The sequence below is a fragment of the Mus caroli genome, unplaced genomic scaffold, assembly GCF_978045245.1.
Source record: "Mus caroli unplaced genomic scaffold, Mus_caroli_1 scaffold_1, whole genome shotgun sequence".
NCBI classification, from domain to species: Eukaryota; Metazoa; Chordata; class Mammalia; order Rodentia; family Muridae; genus Mus; species Mus caroli.
In genome coordinates this window covers 180,433,716-180,449,758 of record NW_028227256.1, presented here as the reverse complement: position 1 = coordinate 180,449,758, position 16,043 = coordinate 180,433,716, and the positions used below count along the sequence as shown (strand labels likewise).

General features: G+C 45.5%; 1 protein-coding gene across 1 annotated transcript in view; it reads right to left on the bottom strand.

The window, feature by feature from the left end:
• The window catches only part of Capn8 (calpain 8), a 66,966-nt gene extending 51,135 nt beyond the window's left edge, over positions 1 to 15,831 (bottom strand). Inside the window, exons 1-2 of the mRNA XM_021159314.2 lie at positions 15,595 to 15,831; positions 8,306 to 8,375 (exon numbers count right to left, since the gene is read on the bottom strand). Of these exons, the coding sequence (XP_021014973.1) occupies positions 8,306 to 8,375; positions 15,595 to 15,831 (307 nt within the window). The remainder of the gene's footprint in view (positions 1 to 8,305; positions 8,376 to 15,594) is intronic.
• Positions 15,832 to 16,043: the final 212 nt, after the last annotated feature.

Below are 16,043 nucleotides of genomic sequence, written 5' to 3'. Positions count from 1 at the left end.
TTTCCTTCTTGAAGGATGGAAAAGTGCCGCACTAAGCTATATTCTATATAAGCACATAAAACCAGAATATACTAAATTTAAAAACCATCCTGACAAGTCTTCACCTAGAGAAGTGGGATGATGTATTGTAAATGACCTTCACCTTGCTTGTGACATGACCCCGGTGGCATCTCAGTGAAGCCGTAAGTTTGATCTCAGAATAGTGTTTCTAAAAAACGGTAACAATGTTCAAGTTCAACTCTGTTGAGAATTATCAGTTTTGTTTTGAAATTACAATGTTTGTGCTTCGTTCATGTCGTAAAAGATGAGGGGGTCATGTCGTAAAAGATGAGGGGGGGGTGCCTAAGGAACGTGATAGGGACAAAGAATCAGGCAAAGTGACCTTTTGTGTATTTGTAGCAATTGGTCTATGATATGAAATTGCTAAGTGGCTGGGGTGCCAGCCCTACAGGAAGGAAACAGGTAAGTGAGGGTGAATGGAACTGAGCGTATAGTGTAGAATTCTTTCATGTTCTGGAATAATAGCCAATATGAATATCGTTTAGTAACTCAGCATGTCAAACTCCTAGCAAATGTTAACGCTTGTCCCCGGCACCTTTGCTCAGAAGAGAAAGGTGAAGGGTCACAGTGGATCAGAAGATGAGGTCATTGGAGACAGAAGCAGAAAGAGGCAACAGCAAAAGGAAGAAGAGACCCCAGAACCTAACTTATCCGTCCCACTTACCCCCACTGGGGAGCATGAGACTGGCGCCTGCAGTTTCTTCTACCCCCTGGAGGCCTGACCCTGGGCTCTCCAGCATCAGTGAGCAGACTCAGTCCTTTGTGCTTGCAGAAGCCTCCCCAGTTGCTCATTAAAAGTAAGCATGCGGACCTAGCAAATTGATCTACTTCACCCCAGTCCTGGGAGGATGTTACAGATCAGAAGATGTCTTAAGGTGGCTGACACCTCTCTCAATTACTGTTGAGCGCATATGCCCATCTCTGCCCCAGGAATCCAGGCCCTGCCCATGGGGGAAAGCACTGGCTCACAGAAGAAAATCAATGCCAGGGCTCCATCTGAGAGGGTGATGAGGTTATGTCATCACTATTGGGCTTTCGATTATCTTTAGAGACATGAAATGTCTCACTCAGTCTCTTTTGGAAACATGAATACAGAATATAAAACTCTATTCAATAAATAAAACAGAGATGACTAAGATATCAATTCCAGAGAGGGGAAGAGAAAATGCAGGTCAATAGAGGAAAGGGATGAGGGGAAGTGACCACACAGAGATGCGAGCACACCAGGCACATGACAGTGAAATATAAAAGGAAGAGCCAGTGTGTCAACTGAGGAACATTTATGTGCTGAGGACGGTGGGGAGCTAGGGAATTTGGTATTTTCTCCAACCCAAAATAAAAGGTAAGGAAGAAGGAAGGGGGAGTGACAAAGAAAGAGGGAAGGAGGGAGGCAGGCTGTGAGGGAGAGAGGGAAGGAGAGAGAGAGAGGGAGGGAGGGAGGGAGGGAGGGAGGGAGGGAGGGAGGGAGGGAGGGAGGGAGGGAGGGAAGAGAAGGAAAGAAAACCAATCCAATAGATTTAAATTTTGGATAAACATTACAATATGTTATTCAGAAAGCTTGCTGACTTCTTTCTACATTCTGCAAGTCTCTGGTCCATATTTATTAAAGAGAATAAAATGTTCTTCTTCTGAAGGCATTGATGTTAATGTTTTCCTCCTGCTGTATGAGCAGAGGCAAAGACCAGATGGGGCTGAAGGAGACAGAAGAGTTAGTCATGGCCACTGAGCTTACTAGAGACAGCCATCTCAGGAAATCCTAACTGGGTACAGTAGCAGTGAGCAGAGGTGTCTTTGTGTATCTTTCTCCACAGCTACTATCAAGGAGCCATTTATGAACTGTTTCTAGAACATTCTTCTACTGTTGACGATCAGCAAGCTCCTTCAGACACCTCTACATTTCTTAATGTCACTTCCCATCCATGTCAGAAAGTTGATTTCCACAAAACTTTACGCCTTTGAAAATGAAGACGCAAAGGCAACTTCAGGATAAAACCTTTGTTCTATGCCTGATCCAGTCTGGTTGTTGATGAGACTGGGAAGCCAGGAAGAAAGCCACAAGAAGTCTTGGGCTTTAGTTATATCAGTTTTCAAGTACTTTAATAATAACACAAGGATGGAGGGTTTAGGTCAAAGATCAAAGTGCTGCAAACCCTCTCTGGATGCGGCTTCACACCATGCCCTGCGGAACACAGAGTTGTGGTGCCCAGGGCTGTTAGCCACCATTTCTCTCCATGGTAGTGACCCCTTCCAGGGTGATAAGGAAACAAGTGTTAGTTCTCTAACCATACCTGGGTAGTTTAATTATAACTGTGAAAATGGTAGAGAGGACACACGTCAGCCAAGCATGAAGAGGCACTGAAAGAGTCTTGGCTAATTACTAATCCAAAGAGAGAACAGGAGTCCCCCAGGGAAGGAATAGGGATGGGGGTGCCAGGGTGATAGATTGGACGAGGAAGGAAGCCAGGGCCCTGGGCTCAGAGGACAGACATGACTTAGCAGTGGGAAAGCCCAAACTGTGTCACACCCCTCTCCCCACCCCATACATATACATTTAAATGTCCCACTGTTCTTTTTTATACTGTCTACCAAGAGCCACTTCCCATTTCTTTTGAAAAGTCTTCTCTGCAGCTTGTATAGTGCTCACCATCCTAACAGTGGGTCCAGGCCCCAGAGTGGGTTGGCTATAAGGAAGTTTACCTTTCTGTCTGCAGCAACTGGCCCAGTATGCGGGTGACCATCCCAACCATCATATCAGAAGCCTCCCAGGACATCTATAAAGTCAAAGTTACTGGGGAGGATGGGAGACCAGTGGTGGTCAGATTCCCCATCTCATGGATCTTCTCTTCCATGCAAGGGATAACAGCCAACTCATACAAACTAGCAGAGATGGAAGATGGTCAGAAGGTATGCCAGGAACATTTAGATCCACAGATACCAGCTCCACCAATGCCAACAGAGCAATCTCCTTTCTGTGAGCCAGTATATTCCCCATTTTCTTTAGGGTAGTTGGGTAGAACATCTAAAGCCAGGCACCAAATGAGTTATGATACAAAAATGTACCTTCTTGTGTGACAGCCACTTAGCTCAATGCCACAGAGACATCAGATACTCTGGGACATGCACTGGTCAAAATGCAAGGACAGAGGAGGAGATGCCATGGCAAGTAGAAGACTACGATAGGGACAAAGGAGCATTGAGGTATGACAGTGGACTACTGTGATGGCTTAAATGAGTACAATCATGGATCTGTGGAGCACTGTGATGAGATAGTGGAGCACTGTTGTGAGGTAGTGGAGCACTGTGATGGAACCATGGAGCACTATGATAAGGTAGTAGAGCACTATGATGGAATGGTAGATCACTATTATGGAATATTATACAGGGAAGGTATAACAGTGTGGTAGAGTTTTAAAACATTGTGAGAGTTTGTTCATAGGAAGCACTGTGCTTTGAGAGCGTTGTTTGGAACAATAGAGCACTGATATGAGACAGAGGTACTGTGGTGGACAATAGAGAACCATAATGGGACATGAACACTCGGATGGGACAGTGGAGTATTACAAAGAGGAAATAAAGCACTGCAATGGGACGGTGTGGCACTGTGAAAGACAGAACACTGGGGTGATTGATATAAGGGATGGATGTGTCAAGACAGTGCAGCATTGCAGTCATGTTTGATGCACGGTGGAGCTTCCCGATAGTACAGTGAAGAATTTTGATTGGATGATGAAGCATTGTGATGGGAATGGGGTGCTTTGATGGGACATTGGAGCACCATCATCAGACAGTGGAGCACCATCATGGGATAGTGGGACATTATAATGGGACTGAGCATTGTGATGAAAAAGATGCACATCGTGATTCGTAAACGAATCATTGAGATAATACCACTATGATGAAACACTGGATCACTATAATGGGAAAATGGAGCACTGTGGTGGGACAGTAGAGAATTGCAATGGGACAGAGAACTGGGATGAGACAGGTCTACACTGGGATAGAAGGATAAGTGTGATGAAACAATGGGGTATTGTGATGGGACAATGGAACACTGATAGCACAGTGTTGCCCAGGGATAGGACCATGGAGCACTATCGTGGGATAGTGGAACATTATGATGAAGCAATGGACAGAACATTGTGATGAGGTGAACACACTTTGTGGTAGAACATTGGAGCACTATGATAATTTGGTGGAGCATTATGGTGAGTCAGGAAAACAGAGCATTATGATGGGACACTGGAGCACTGTCGTCGTGGAGTCAGGAAAACAGAGCATTATGATGGGACACTGGAGCACTGTCGTGGGTCACTGGAGCACTGTGATGGCACAGTAGAACAATGGGATGAGACAATGGGAAACGGTGATAAGAAAGTCAAGGATTATAAGGAACAATGGAGTATGGTGATGGAGCAGTGGAGCATGATGATGAGATGTGGAGCACTGTGACGGGACAGTAGAGCACTGGGATGACACAATAGAACAATAGGATGGGACAATAGAGCATTGGGATAAGAAAGTCAAGGATTATGATGAAACAATGGAACATGGTGATGGGCCAGTAAATAATTGTGATGAAATGGTGGAGCACTGGGATGGGATGGTGGAACACTGGGATGAGATGGTGGAGCACTGGGATGGGATGGTAGAGCACTGGGATGGGATGGATGGTAGAGCTCTGGGATGAGATGGTGTGAAACACTGGGATGAGATGGTGGAGCACTGGGATGGGATGGTAGAGCACTGGAATCAGATGGTGTGGAGCACTGGTATGGGATGGTGGAACACTGGGATGGGATAGTTAAGCACTATGATGGGGCAGTAGAACACCATTATGGGATGGTAGAATATTCTGATGGAACGATGGCACACTCTAGTTGGGACTTTGAAGCATCATGAAGAAAATGGGCATTTTATAGCAGAATGGAAGACTGTAATGGGTGTCAGTGGAGGAGTGTTGCAACTCTGAAGTATTGTTTAGAGATACTGCTACACTTTGTTTTTTAAATGTGCTTCTCAAAAATTATCATAAGAATCCTATGAAAAAGAAGTTGTTTTCAGCTCTGTGTTTTGGTACACAAGTGTAATCCCAGCACTCAGGGAAATCGGAGGCAGAAGGAGCAGGAGAACATGGCCCACCCAGCTTACAGAGTGAGTTTAAGGCCTGTCTGTGCAACTTAGTCAGATTCTATCTTAAAATGAATTTTGAAAGGAGGGAGGGCTCTGGTATTGCTTAGTGGTACCACTCCTGTCTGGTATGCCCAATTCAGACTGGTTCAATCCCCAGTACAATAGAAATAAACAAATGACCTCTTTTTTGTATATAAATTAAGTATTTTAAAATTCTAATTGAAGAAAAATACGACACCCAAGTGCTGGTGTTGGACTCTGGAATGCAAACAAGGCATTAAGCAAGCATTACCTTCTGCCACGCCCAAATTGGCAAGTGCTTTGTCGAGCTTCCTAGGCCCTTAGGAAGGTGAGCTCTATCCAGTGAGGAACCTTTCCTCATTGTTCAGGACCGACCCTGACTCGGACCCTGACTCGGACCTCCTGGGCCACTGGTTTCAGCCTCGGCTATGAGACACCTTCTCTTCTGCATACTAAATACAGTCTTGACAAACAGGAACCCGGGCACCTGCTCTCCTCAGGTGCTCAGTGACCCCTTCTCTAGCTCTCTTCATTAAGATCCACCACCACAGCGGCAGCTCCAGTTCTTTTGATGTGAGCAGGAATCAGAGAACCAGGCAGGTTCATTTCCTGTGCTTCCAGCCTGGGTCTCCATCCACCACACACATTCTCCATGGAAACGCTCCAGCCCCTTCTGGAGGCTCTCAAATCTCCTTGCTTAACAGCAATCAAAGGACAATCCCACCAAGTCAATCAATGAAAAATCTCTCATTAACAGCCTTTCCCAAAGTTAAAAGGTCTCTAACAAGGAGCCATTAAAGGCAGACATTCAAAGTTGTGTTTCCCTGGGCTGTGCGCTAAATTAGACTAACTGTTTAGCTTGAAGGAAAAGGGCAGCTTGTCCTCACCCGGAGCACGCAAAAGGTCAGCACATTCACCCGCTCTGGGAGGCTCACACCACGGCCAGGGAGACGCAGGGTATGCATTTCTGGGAGTGGGGCACTCGTGTGTGGCATCCCGTTTGTTTCCTGCTTTGTAGTCACGCTGCCTGAGTTCTCCCTGAGCTATTTGCTGTACTCATTGAGGGACAGAACGTTGAAAGCATTTCAAATCAACTGCCCTGCAATCTTCCAAGTCATGATGGTCTCCCACAGGCTGAGGAGAAAAAGGTTTTCCAGGCTGGCACAAGGAGGGAGGGGAAGAGGGAGAAGGGGAGGGGAAGAGGAGGGAGAATTGGCTAAGAAACAAAGGGGTTGGTGTAGAAGGAGGGTGTTGCTTATTTTCATCAAGTAGCCTCTCTCTCTCTCTCTCTCTCTCTCTCTCTCTCTCTCTCTCTCTCTCTCTCTCACACACACACACACACACATACATACACACACACACACACACACACACATCTCTAATCTGTGTTTTGTAGTTCTCCACTGACTAGGTAGCAAAGCAATGTGGAAGATTAGCAAGTTTAATTTAGGATCCCATTGTGCCATAAAACTATTAAATTTTGTTCAGTTCTGTGTAGAAACTGCCATCGGGGAGGCTGTGGGGTTAGGTTAGGAGGGCTGAGGTCAACAGAGCTAACCCATTACCAAGGACAGCCTTTGCTTCTTCCTCTTTTATGAGATATATACACTTTAAACATTGGAAATGTTTATATAATGGGACTGAGGAGTCATGCCGTGTGCAGAGGGCTGTTTGTTGTTTGTTTTCTGGTAGCCATGGGGGTTCAACCTAGGCCCTCCTGCATGCTAAGCAGGCGCTCTACCTCTGAGCCCAGCCCTGAGAACAGGACTTCTGAATGCTCTTTCCATATCACACATCTCTCCCAATCACGTGATTCCTACAAGCCAATCATTGTTTTTCTTTAAAAGAAGTAAGGCAACAGTTGTACCTACTTTGTGTTTAAACAGTTAAGAACTGGTTCAAACTTGATACACTTTCAAGGAAACTTTGTTCCCTAATAATATTCTGATATATACATATATAAAGTTCTTTTCCGGATGTTCTTCAGTGGATAGATGGCTGGCCTACTACACCAAAAGCCATGAGTTTGATCCCTAGCATGCCCTGTAATGGGCGGTGGGCTTGACACACAGGCCTGTAATCTCAGATCCTCTAGAGATGGAGGGCAGTGGGTGACTTCATGCTTATTTTCTGCCTCTGCCAGCCCAGGGCCACTCAGGATAAAATTCACCCCAGCCCAAAAAATGCCCTAAGTATGTCTCTATGCATATCCTCAGCATATTTAAACTCTGATGAGAAGATATGAACAATTAGTGGTTAGGAACTGCCTTGAATGATTCTCTTTGGAAATAAGATACAAACTTTTGTAATCAACAAAGTGAATTGTTACTGTTTTGTCAAACTCTTCTGATGGGTAAACTTTGTTTATTATTTGTGGTGCTGGGGAGTGACCAGGAGGCCTCTTGTATTCCAGCATGACCTCCGGGGCTGAGGTGCACCTCTGAGAGCATAGAACATACAAAACAGAGATAAAAATATTTTCTAAATTGAATTGCTGCTGGCTTGAAAAGACTGTGAGACTTGGGGAATGGTGGGTTTTCTGAGCCAGGTGGGTGTTTGTTTATTTGTTTGTTTGTTTCCTTACTCATTTGTCTGGAGGACTGAGCCCAGGACCTCATCCTAGTGGGTACCCGTTCTTCCATGACTCCTTAGCCCCCTAAAAGGAGGCTCTTGTTTCCAGGATCCCCGCCTGTGAAAGAATGTTTGGCTATGAAAGATAGGATCATGTTTTCTTACTCACAACCGAGGCATCTTCTCTGCTGTAATTACACAGAGAGGGCCATTCCACAGCAAGCTCTACCTGCTTAAGGCTCTTTCGGAAAACATCCCCGGGTTTCTATCATAGGTATGTAATCCTGGCTCTTCACTCTAGCGTGAAAGGAGTTCAATGAGCTGGCAGAAAATGGCCGACCAAGGGAAGCCAAAAGTTAGTCACAGCACTGAGACCCACCATGAAACACGCAGCCGCAGAAAACAGAAGCCCATATGTGCGTAATTGGGTTGGCAGTGTCTTAACAGCTTAATCTGATGTTGCTCATTCTGCACGCTCTCCCGCCCTCGCCCTACATAAATAGGACTCAACCCAGTTACTCACCAAGACCCCCCTGGCGGATGTCTGTGCGGGTGGCTCCGCCAACGATAAACTGAGGGTTGGGACACAATTCCTGAAAGTAGTTTAGGAGAAAACACAAGTCAGAAGATGCTGTTTAAGGGTGGAGGCAGCACAGGTCGGCACAGAGCTCGGACCTAGAAGAAGCTAGCAGGTTGTCTACCACTACACACACAGGACTCTACTCCTCTGCAGATTGAAGACCAGAGAAGGGAGGACACCAGAGGCACACAGCTACCAGTCCACAGGACAAAACCTGGAGCCCAAAGCCCCTATAATGAGCAGGATGTTGATTACTCTGCAGGCTGGGTGTGTGGGTGTGTGGGTGTGTGTCGTGTGGGTGTGACAAGGATGAAGGGTGTGTTGTGGCAGGAGAAAGGCAAAGGCTGAGATACTAATACACTGAGATCTGACCCTGCCCATTGGACAGCAGCCCTGTGTGTTGTGGCAGGAGAAAGGCAAAGGCTGAGATACTAATACACTGAGATCTGACCCTGCCCATTGGACAACAGCCCTCTTTACACAGAGGCCCAATTAGAGAGGGCTGTTTGCCAAAAAGCAATGCCCACTGCAGACACCCCTTAAACAACTGACTAGGAAGCAGGGATCTTGTAGCTGATGGGATGGTGACGGCATTGGGAAGGAAGTCGGGATAAGCTGTCAGGGAGTACCACTTCCAGACAGGAGAACTCGGATATGATAAGGTCATTCCCCAGCCTCCACTTGGCATCTGTTCACTGGTGATGTCACCTAGACTAGGGGAGAGGGACCAGGAAGCTTGCTCTCAGCATTTTTTTTTCTTTGTTTATCCAGGAAGGACTTACTGGGCCCCGTTCTGCATATTATGGTATCAGCAGGCAGGGAGAGGGAAGGATGGTGGACTGAAGAGAACAAAGGTAAGACACTGGCCTGCAAGTGCTTTTGGTTTGGGCAGGAAAATCAAGCTGACGTTATTGGGAAACATTGAAAAAAATAGCGCATATTAAAAGTCCATCGGGAATTCTGGCTGACCAACTGACCACATGTAGGCAATGGTGGTCTACCAAAACGGTGGACTCTAGTACAGTCTGCAAAAGGGTGTCCAAAGAAGGCAGTCAGAGAGGACACAAGACAAATTGTTAAAGGGAATGGGTGAGACCTCAAGGGACCAAGGGGAACTTGGACCACACTTACTGAGAGGTATTAAATCAATGGGCTGCACCACAGAGGGGCTGGTTAGGGCTACAGAGTGAGAAGCATTGCTTACTCCAGAGATGTGAAGAAATGATATGTCCTACCTGACAAGGAGACAAGAGAGTGGGGGCCTAGGTGGAGCTGTGAACAGGGGTTCTGAGATCCTACAGTAGGAGACAGAACTTTCTGGAAGGCAGTCCTACAGTTTTATATCAACCTGTCAGCTCCTGCCTTCTTGGCCAAAAACAGCCCCTCCCCTAACGCCTCACTCTCCTGACCCAAGTGTTACTTTTTATTTACATTTTTTTACTGAGAAAGTAACTGTTACTGATGGACAAAATTCCAACAAGACGTAATAAAATGCCTTACGATTTCTAACACATCCTTCCAAAAACTGTCTTAAATATAATAGCACATTTTCATGCGTGTCTGTGTGTGTCTTAGTCAACTTTCCTATTACTATAACGATATAGCTGGGGTAATCAACTTACAAAGAAGAAAGTTGTCAGGCAAGTCCCAGCACTTGGAAGAATGAAGCAAGACCATTATTTTGAGGCTTTATTAAAGACTCTATTTAGAGGAGAGGGATAGGAAAGAGAGGGAAGAAGGAAAGAACCGGGAGGAAGAGGAGAAGGTAGAGGAGGAAAAAGAGGAAGGAAAATCTCCTTTGGGCTCACATCTTTGAAGGTTCAGTCCATGATCCTTTCGATTGTCTGGGGTTCTGTGGTGAGGCAGATATCATGGTAAGACTGTGTGGTAAACAAGGCCTGATCACCTCATGACTTCAAGGAGGAGAAAAAGAGGGAGAGAGAAGAGCCAGGGTCCTAATTGCCCCTTCAGAGAAACACTCTCAATGATTGTGAGACACACTGTCTAACTGTCCTACGGCATGTCCCCATCATCCTAAGATAGGCCCTCTGGGAAAGACACGTGCAAACTATGGCACTAGCACTCACCCCCCACTGTGTGTGTGTGTGTGTGTGTGTGTGTGTGTGTGTGTGTGTGCGCGCGCGCTCTCGAGTGCATTTGAGTCTGTGTGATCATAGGCACCTTTTACATCTTTTATTAGAACAAAGAGAATTTTACAGTTGCATTAAAAGTTCCATGAATCATTCAGCCAGCCCTCCAGTGAGGGAGATTTAATTTCTGCTCTATTTTGTTTCAATCTTCAGCAGTCTCTGGTGGCAAATGAAAGAAGGGTGTGATGGGTCAGAGAGATGGCTCAGAGGGTACAGGTAACTGCCACCAAGCCTGACAGACAACCTGAGTTTAATTCCTGAGGACTCATTGGGGGGAGAGGAGAACCTCCCTCTGTTTTCACATAGGATAGTACATTGGTACACACACACACACACACACACACACACACACATACATACACCCCACATACATACAATACACACACTACACAACATAATACATATACAACATACATACACACCACATATACATAACACACGGCATGTGTGGACATTGGTACACACACATACACCCCACATACATACAATACATACACAACTACACAACATAATACACATACAACATACACACACCACATACACACAATACACAACACACTACACACCACATATATACAATACATACCACAATATACACACACAACACAGACTACATACCACACCATACACACACACATACACACAAACACATGTATCACATACACATACCATACACACACATACACACAAACATACACACAAAACACATACAACACATACCATACACAAACACATATATCACATACACATACACACAACACAATACACATACAACACCTACCACAACACACACAGCATATATCACAATACACACATATGCATACACATACTACACACAGAACACACACATATACCCACCACATACAGCACATACATATAACACACATACACACACCACACCACACACAAAACACATCACAATACACATACAACACATACCAGAACACACACACAGCACATACCACAACACACACATACACATATACATACTATATACAGAACACACACAAACATACACACCACATACAGCACATACATATAACACACACCACAACATACATAATACATAGCACAACACACACTACCTACCACAGCACATACACATATACTTACTTACACATACCACACACAGCATGCTCATACACACCACACCACACACATACCACACTCATTCATACACAGCACACACACACAACACAACACACACACCACATACACAACACACACATACTATACATAGCACACACACAACACATTACATGCATATCACATGTACCACATACACACCACATACATACATACCCTACACACACACACATACACACACACACACAGCATGCACCACACACACACACACACACACACACAGCATGCACCACACACACACACACACACACACACACACACACACACACTCCATTAAATATAAAAGCCATAGCTACAGTGCTGCTGTCAGGTGCTCATGAGCTCTCTCTGGACCATGATTTCCTGACAACTAAAAGGTGGGGGAGTTTGAAAAGGCTAGCTAAAAAGTAGCAGATTGGAAAATCTTTTAATTTAAATGTTGCTTGTATAAAGAAGGAAGTAACTTCGAGACAGAAGGAAGAAAGCACATTGAATGGGGGTTTGAAAGAGTCTCCTTCCTTAAACAATTCTGTTTTTAAAAACCCCCTCCTACTGTTATTCTGCTAAATGGACATAGTACCAAACTGCTCTAAATGTGTATGTCTATACCACCATTCTTACAGCAAGGTGATGGTTCAGAATGCAGAAACTGGGTGTCACTCAAGTGCTCAGCCACCAATGGAACAACCCTGTCACACTTCCTCCCCTCAAGACTCTGGGGCCATCTCAGAAGAGGGGTCAGAGGACTGTATGAGCCAGAGGTAGGGGATGAACAGAGCAAAGCAATGACTTCTAGACAGGGTCGGACCCTCAGGGACTCATGAAGTAGGGACAGGGTGGGAAGGTGGAGGGGTGGGGTCTAGAAGAAGTTGGAAGGGTTGAGGTGAATATGATCAACAGCCATTGTAAGCATATCTTAAAAATCTTTAATAATTAATAAAAATATTTTAATTCATTCATCCATCAGTCCCATGAAATCTACCTTCTTCACAACTCCTTAAAACTGATCGCCTATGTCACCAGTAGCCCCAGAATGAGCATCTTCTAACCCATCTCACTGGGTGCTCCTTAACATTTGCTGCCTTTGGCTTGCTCTCCCTCAAAAGTCTTCCTCTGTGGTGTGTGTCTTCTTAGCTCTTGAGTTTCATGTCTCTCAATACACTGTCTTGGTCTCCCCTGTGGAGACTCTCACTCTAGGAACCCAGGGACCCTGGGCTTGGTCCTCAGCCTCTGTTCTGGTTCCATTTCATATGTCATTTCATGTCCCTTTATCCTCGTGAGCAAGGTATTGGGGAAATCAATCAAACTCAACTAATAACCATAGATGACGCTGTTGCTTCCAAAGTGGCTCTCTGCTCTGTCTGCTTAATTCCATCACGCCGTTCATGTGACAGAAGCTAAAGACACTCATATTCAACGTCTACTAAGCTCTGCTACAATCTTAGGTTTAAGTAAGAAGAGAGAATGCTGGCAAAGCCATTCAGGAAAAAAAAAAAAAAGCCATGACCTGTATGTTACATGGATCTTACAAGGGTCACAGAAAGTCCCCAGCCCCACAACCCATAGGGAGATAAGACCTGGTCCATTGAATGCTTCTAGCTTCGCCTGTTGCCCACCATGTCTTATCTGCTCTAAGGACCCTGGACCATTGCCCTCTCTGAACATCTTGCTTACACGCCCTTCCACAGCCCAGCACCTTCACTCTCACCCATGCCCTCTTTCTCCACCAATCCTGACTCAGCTCTCTTCCCTAATTTTCCTGTCCAATTGCACAGTGGAGCTTCAGTGATTCCTCGCTGAGCTCCCGTGCATTTTATCCATTTAACGGGTACTCTCTGGACATTCTGTCATGGAATGCCAGCTAGAGACAACTCGTTTTCTAAGGATATACATATTCTCTCATCCAGACTCACTTGGAGCCCAAGGAAGTGGGTAAGACTGTGGTTCTCACTTCATGGATGAGGAAACTGGTTCTCAGAGAGGTTAGTAACCTACCCGCAGTCACTCGGCTAGTGGATGATAGATGAGGGACCAGAACCCTGACCACTGTGAAACATCCCAGCCCACGTTCCTCTCCACCACAGTATCACTCAGCGTCTGCCGATTCTTTGTCCCCTCCTTAACTAGCTAAAGCTCCCCAAGACACCTCCCTGCACAGGAGAAGTGCACAGCGAATCATGGCTGAATTGGAAACCCTAAGGCCACTAATCCAAGAGGTAGCAGTTAGAGAAAGAATGGATGCTCCAAACTGAGCCTACTGCCATCCATCCAGTAACTTTCCAACAATTCGACCCCTCCATGTGTCTCTTAACTGGGGTCCTTATTATGTGCTTGGTGTGGCTTCGCTCTTGACTAAGTATTTGATCAATATGCTGCTCAATTGCCAAGGAGAGCGAAAGGATACTTCTGGCAGAAGAAAAAAAAATATTGACCAGGCTGTGCTAAGTCCATTTACACGGGGCATTACATACATCACAGGAGCTTGGGATAGATGCTGAGCCCACACGGTGAGACAAAGGAGCTAAGAGCACTGGAGATCAGCGCAACCAGCTGCTGTCTCTGGGGTGGAGTTGCGGCACTTCACCCATGTAAACAGAAAAACCCTAAGGGATTTCAACCTCCCAACGGAGCGTTCATCTTGAGAATCCAGTGTGATCTGGAAACCTTCGCGTAGACAAACGTGTCTTCCGTTCCTTGAGACAAGAAGAGCCTAGGTAGACCTTCTACTTAGAAGCATAAGAACAAGCAGAAGCAGTCATACGCCCCCCGGGTGTAGATCCAAAAGAATCACAGTCAGCTACAATTGTGACACTTGTGCACCCATGTTTATTGTAGCTCTAGCCATGGTATGGAGTCAACTGGGTACCTATCCACAGATGAATAAATTAAAAAAATGTATAGTTATGTGGGGGTATATGTGTGTGTGCAGTATTGTTCATTATAAAGAAGAAAATCGTGTCATTTGTAGGAAAATGGACAGAAGCAAAAAAAAAATCACCATTTTACCTGAAGTGAGCCCAATTCACAAAGATAAATATTACATATTTTCTCTTGTATGTGAAACTTAGGGAAGTGTAGAAGTAAAGGGATGGCTATCAGGATGTGGAAGAGCAAATGAAGCAAACACCTTAATGTCCAGGATTATTAGATTATATATCATCATATATATATATATATATATATATATATATATATAATATATATGTATATATATATAAAACAGCTCCCAAAGTAAAGAAAGGGTTATCCTCAAAAGTGCCAAGTCAAACAAAAAAGCAAGCAGAACCACTGAGAAATAAGCAAAGGTTTTAAACACTTGTCCCTCTAGAGGATGCACCCATGATATATAAAGCACAGCATCCATTATCATCAGGGACATGCACATCAAGACCACAGTGTGACCACACCCACCGACTTTAGGATGGCTTCCACCTCTCTCTCCTCTCCAGCCTTGGCAGAACCTTCGATGACCTTCAGTAACCCACGTCCCTCAGCAGCGATGCTATCGCAGTTTGCCCTGGCTGACTGTGTCTAACCTTGGTTTGTTCCCCTGTGTGCTGGCCCGGGGGCACTGTGCAGTGCTAAGTACCCTGTGTTCTGTGTCTCTTACACGCAGGACAATTACACCCTGAGATTTATTTCTCGTTCTCCTAACCACACTGAAATACAATGGTTCCAGCCACACTATTTTTAGGGTGGAAAAACTGAAGCTCAGTGAGCTGTCGCTCAAGGCCACATCAGCAGAGCCACTCATGAGGTCTGACTTGTCCAGCTCTAAAGCCTGTGTGTGTTCTTCTTTAGAAATAATTTTAGGAAATAAGGCAGATGTCAGAACTATAGCACCTGAAAACAGAATCCAGAACTGTTACTTACTTCAACTCTTGACCTGATTGACAACTCTGTACCCTGTGTGACACTCAATTGTGCCTTGCCACGGTCACTTCCCTATTGCCTTACCGTGGGTCGCTTCCATATGATGCCTTGAGTTTCTGCAGAGCCTGGCCCAAGATCCCTGTAGCCCAAAGCTGACGGACATGCTGGGAATTCCGGGTCTTTAAATAGGACCCCCGAGTTCAAGCATTGCTTTCTCAGAGTCTCGAAGTCCTGGCCCAGATACTTCACAGCATTCTGGTTAGAGCCAAGGCCCTGAGCAGCTGCACGTTGCTTGGATATTCCAGCTGCCAGGGCTGCCATGGCCTGGCTGTGCGTCCTGTAGGTGACAGGAAAGCAGGGCTTCTGTGTCCTCTCAGACATCCGCCCTATGGGGATGCTGCCCTATAAGGCAGCTCCCAGGGAGGTGTGGCCTATAAACTTTCCACCTGAGGGAGGCCCTGTTCCAAAGGGACATGAGTCATAAACAGAGTCAAATATGTATCCAAGGTGCAGGCGACTCTGCCCCACCTTCT